The sequence below is a fragment of the Pundamilia nyererei genome, unplaced genomic scaffold (genome assembly GCF_000239375.1).
Source record: "Pundamilia nyererei isolate P.nyererei 1_Seehausen unplaced genomic scaffold, PunNye1.0 scaffold00989, whole genome shotgun sequence".
Classification (NCBI taxonomy): Eukaryota; Metazoa; Chordata; class Actinopteri; order Cichliformes; family Cichlidae; genus Pundamilia; species Pundamilia nyererei.
The window spans coordinates 40,511-45,824 of NW_005188390.1; the positions used below are offsets into that span (position 1 = coordinate 40,511).

At 48.5% G+C, this 5,314-nt stretch overlaps 1 protein-coding gene across 1 annotated transcript; it reads right to left on the minus strand.

Moving 5' to 3' along the window:
• Nucleotides 1–364: 364 nt before the first annotated feature.
• Nucleotides 365–4,693, minus strand: LOC102199831 (zinc finger protein 318; the record flags this gene model as incomplete). Its single annotated transcript, XM_005755120.2, has 5 exons — nt 365–1,440; nt 1,803–1,902; nt 2,098–2,192; nt 2,848–4,030; nt 4,147–4,693. Coding segments are annotated over 5 exons (2,302 nt in total), but the record flags the coding sequence as incomplete, so codon positions are not given.
• Between the last annotated feature and the right edge of the window lie 621 nt (nt 4,694–5,314).

Below are 5,314 nucleotides of genomic sequence, written 5' to 3' on the forward strand. Positions count from 1 at the left end.
TATGCTGCGCACTGTGACTCACAGCCATGGTCCCGGGTCAGCTATGACTTTGTGTTAAAGTAATAATGCACAACTCTATCCTTTCAACAGAGAGACAGAGAGAGAGAGAGAGAGAGAGAGAGAGAGAGAGAGAGAGAGAGAGAGAGAGAGAGATAAATACCTGCAGTTAAAAAAAAAACCCTCCGACAGCCCAAGCCCATCTGTTCTCTGATTGGATAGATAAATTTATGACATTGACCAATCAGCTGAAAGGAAGAAAAATAGGGTCAAAATTCGTACTTGTAACTTGAAACTTGAGTCCACACACAAATCTTTTTACACATACAAAACTGATTTACAAGTACAAAATATTTATGACCACAATTTGAGCCCATATGCTAATCCTTTATGGAATTCAAATAATATTTTATTTTCTAGAAATACTTTTTTGACTTCCTGTTTCTATGTTTCACAGCTTGCTGAGCTGAACTGGTCCTCTAAACAACATCACTCGACCACAAAGAAATGTTTTCAAACCGTCTTATTGTTACTACAGCTGCATTAAAACACGCTCTCACTCTCAATGTAACAAAAACAAACAGTAGTAAAAGTACAAAGACATTTCTATGATGATGAATGGATTAAACTAATTTACATGAGACAGTAGTGAGGCTTTAGCGCCACCCAGCGATTATACAAATCCTTTACATGTCCGATAAACTTCTTGTTTGTTAGCACAGCTTTAAAAACATTTCATTTCTCTGAGCTATCTATTTCCACTCTAACGCGACAAGATCGCAGAATCTTGTCATGAAACATTTAAACTTCTTATATTAAAATTTTTATATAAAACCATTAAAACAACTAATGTTCAGGGAAACTAGTTTCACTGCCGACGTGATGATGAGGCAGACAAAACTACAAGCACAAAGTAAAATCTTCCGAAATAAAAGCATTGAATTCAAAATAACAGCTCTAGAGGACAAAGTGGTCTGCAGGTGAACCTCACTGAGTGAATAAAGGAACATGTTCTCGGTGCTTCTCGACACATCTCGTCTGAGTAAACTCTGATCAATAACTGACCCTAGCTATGCTTTCTAACTCCGATATCACTTCCTGTTACCTCCTCTGCAGGTGAGTGTACCTTCATCATGGGGCCGCTGGCCGCCGGCTGGCCTTCTGGGCTCCTTTCCGCCTCACATTTCTTCTTCTGTGGTGGAGTCTGCTGCTCAGCCTTCTGGACCTCAGGCGGTTTGCTGGTCCTGCGGGGTCGGTCCGACGGGTTCAAGCCAAGGATGAGTGCCACTTTCTCGATCTCGCTGCGTTTCTTCTCGGCAGCCTCGTGCTCCTTGCGGAGGTTGGAGATCTGGGCCATGACCTCCTCCTGCAGGTGGCTGATCTCCTGCAGCAGAGGGTCCTTGTGGCCATCCTTCTCCCGGCGCTTCTTCCTCAGCAGCTCGCCTGAAAAACATTGCAGGGCAAATGTCAAAGCGCCATCAGTGACGTTCCATCGATCAGAAGGCGTCTCCTGCAGCTCCATGTTTTCATGTCACACCTAAAACAACAAACACCAAATGAAACTTTCTACAGTGGCAGGTTTCTGAAATGATCAGCTGTGCACATGTTGAATAAAAACTAATAAAAAAAAGTCCCAGAGGTGATCCCTGAGGATCTCCAGTCTCATTTCAGCTGAGAAAAGTGTCTGATTTTATACTTCATTAATAAACTTAAAACCAACACCAGCTTTATAGGACATCCCACCACATGCTGGCTGGGATTGCTGCGTGGGCGGAGCATAAATCACCTGTAACACAGTAACACACCTTGCTGCTTCCTGAGTCTCTCCAGCTCCTTCATCAGATACTCCTTCTTCTTCATCCTGATCTCTCGCTCCTGCTTCAGCTTCTCTCTCTCTTCTAGAACCTGAACAAACCAACACAGTCACAGGTGTGAACATCCAATCAGCTGAATCTGAGTCAGAGGCTCCACCCAAATCTACATCTTTCCTTCTCGGAATGATCCACATCTCAGTTTTTCAGGTGGAGCCAAAGGATGTGGAGGCATAAACTTCCTTCTGACGTAAATGCAAAGACATGGGAAGAAGCGATGGAGGCTGACCTTCTGTTTCTGGCTCTCGTTGTTCTGCTCCTCAGACACTCTCGCAGCTTTGGCGCTCCCCTTCTCTGCGTGTTGGGTGGAGCTCTTCACCAAACCTGAGGATGGACAGACACATTTATTTACACCGACTGACCCACAAGCTGCTCATCCTGCTCTCGCTGGTCGAGGAATCCAGTTTATTCTTCCAGCGCTCACCAGTTTTGTACACTGGATTCAACTGTGGCCAACCATGTGTTACACTGATTATGGAGGCGGGTAAAAATAGTAACAACACATTTTAAAACTACCTGAATGTTTATGACTGAATGACTCGTTTCTATGTGCAAACATTTGTGTAGTGCACATTTCAGCCTTCTCAACCTATTAAGTAACACAGCTAATAAAAATGGCTAAGTACTCTGAAGCAAACAAACTGTATATAAAAACGGAAGTAGCTTCTTAAAGCTGCATTGTTTTTAAGCAGGGGACAATCATTGGATAATGAACATTTAATCACAACTTGTTGACCAATGAGGATGCAGAGTCTCTGTGACAAATCAGTAACTGTTCAATAGTCAGCTGTGTCTCCTACATGCTGTTTTGCAGAGGTGGCAGGGGGAGAAGTGAGAGGACAAACACTACAGCAACCTACACACAAGGATCCACAAGAGGAAGGGGCAGGGCCGCCTGGTTAGCGGTGAGGAAAACATCCCGCAAATAATCGTCACGCTCAGACTAAATGTGATAAGAGTTCTTTAAAAGGAGACTGACCTTTGACCCCTGGCTCAGGGGTATAATCCTGTTTGTAGGGTAGTGTGGGAGGGTACTCCTCAGCAAGTGTAGGAGGAGGCATCCTCATGTTTGGGGGTGGATATGTGGGGGGCCACTGCTGGGGTACGAAGGGCAAGTAATTCCCATACTGACTGTACACAGGTGGCGGGTAGCTGGGGTGTATCATGGCGGGGACCTGCGAAGGGGGGTAGGTGGGGATGGGTACACCTGGATGAGGGGGGTGGCAGCTTGGCTCTGGAGTCTGACAGGGCGGCGCTGCCGTGTTGCTCCACTCGCCTTTCTCCTCTTTAATGTCACGGTCTTGGTGAGATTTGAGCGAAGCTGAGCTCTTCCTGCGGTCATCCTCGTCGCTGCTCCAGCCGGCGCCAGTGGCACCGCGTCCGTGGCTCCGGCTCCGGCTGGTGCTGCTAGAGCTGCCACTGTGGCTTCGTGACCTACGGCCCTGCCGGCTGCCATCAGAGCTGTCGGAGGAGTACCGTCTGCGCCGCGTGGGCGTCTTTGTAGGGGGTTTCTTCCCGTGGAGACGCTCTTTGGTCCTGGCGGCCATCTTGGTAATTTCGGCCACTCCAAGGTCCAGACCGATGGTTTTAAGCAGATCCTGGATCTTCTCGTACTCTTCTAGTGCCTGGCGCTCGCTCTCCTCCAGGGGCTCGTTCCCCGGTGGGTGAGCGGGGTTCGACACCTGGGCTGTGGTGTTGTGGTCGGGGCTGATGGCGGGCCGGCTCACATAACTGTCCGTGGAGTGAGGGGGCTGAAGGGTACATCCGTGTGTCTGAGCAGAGACCAGTTTCTGCTGTGGGTAGTCTCCATACAGCGCCTCCTCAGTTACGTCTCCATACAAGTCTAGACTGTGGGTCAAGACTGGCTCTGGCACCGGCGGTGGTTTGGGTTCCTCCAAATCGCCATAGAGGAATCTCTCCTCGTCGTCAATGTCGTCCAGCACCTTCTCCTGAGTCCTGGGCCCCGGCGTTGTCATCCCCAGCAGGCTGAGGATTTCTTTGATCTCAGCGTCGAGGCCAGCACGGCGAGCCATCTGTGGATCAGACCGCAGCTCCGCAAGCATGGACGCCACCATGCGAGGGTCAGCACCTTTGACGGCCTGCAGGAGCTGATCGGCCAGTCGGGACATGGAGCCATCCTGAGTTTGAGGAGAGTCCGTGCTCTGTAACAGAAATACTATGATGGTCATTTTGAGGAACTCCGCCGTGGTCATCTCTGCTTTTTGGCTAACAGAAGCATGTATCGAAACACTGACTGAAACACTGTCTGCAAACTTACCCTGACGGATGGCGAGTCCTCGGAGCTGCGTTTCTTCAGGATGGACTTTGTTGGTAACGTGAGCAGCTCCTCAAGTTCCTTCCTGCGGCGAGCCATTTCTAGCTCCTTAAACCCTTTATTCAAATCTGTGGCACCACTTCTGCTGCGGCTGCTTGAGCTGCTGCTTGCACTGCGACTGCGGCTCCTCTGACGGCTCTTACTGCGAGCATAGCTCGTCCCTTTGCTGTAGCTTCGTCCTCGACTCCTTCCTCTGGATCGAGACCTGGATCTGGACCTAGATTTAGACCTGCTCCGGGGGCGACTCTTGCTGCGGCCCCGACTCTTGGCTCTGCTCCGGTCTGGACTGCGGCTCTGGCTCTTGGCCCTGCTCTTGGCCCTGCTCCGGTCCGGACTGCGGCTTCGGCCCCGGCTCTTGGCCCGGCTCCGTTTCGGACTGCGACTCTGGCTACGGGGACGGCTCTTGCTCCTTCCAAGACTCCTGGCCCGACTCCGGTCGGGACTACGGCTGCGAGGTTTGCTCCGGCCCCGACTTTGCTCGTACTCCCGTCTACATGGAGACAAAAACATGAAGTAGCTAAACCTCACTGGCAGGGTTTTAATAGTTTTGCAATTTTCATTAGTTTTTAATTTTATTTAGTTTTGACTTCAGATTTTCAATTTTATATCAGTTTTAATTAGTTTTTACCAATTGTTTGCTAGTTTAGTTTAGTTTTTATTTTTTTGAAAATCCTTAGTTTCAGTTATAGTTTTAGTTGTTTGCAATAATTAAGTGCAACAAAATCCCAGTTTCATCATATCAGTCATGCTCTTCTGCTCATCCTTGGGTATGTTGCTATTCCAGCTACCAAACCCTGCACAGGTCGCCTGTGGGCTAACACGCAGAGACAGACAACTCACATTCCCACCTATGGGTTCTTTAAATAAATAAATAAATGAATTAAGGCAGATGAACAACCATTGATACCAGGCAACTATAAAATGTATATCTTGGCCCCAATGAGACTATTAACTCTTGCAGCACCGGGTGTTCGTAATTTTGGTTCAAGTGAATTGATAAACCTTTTGAAGGCAGTTGACTCACACAGTTATGCAGATATCCCCGTCCTGTTGTCTCGGGATGCATCACGCTGCCTTGCCTGGGGTTAGCTTCTGTTTTCTGGGGATGAGG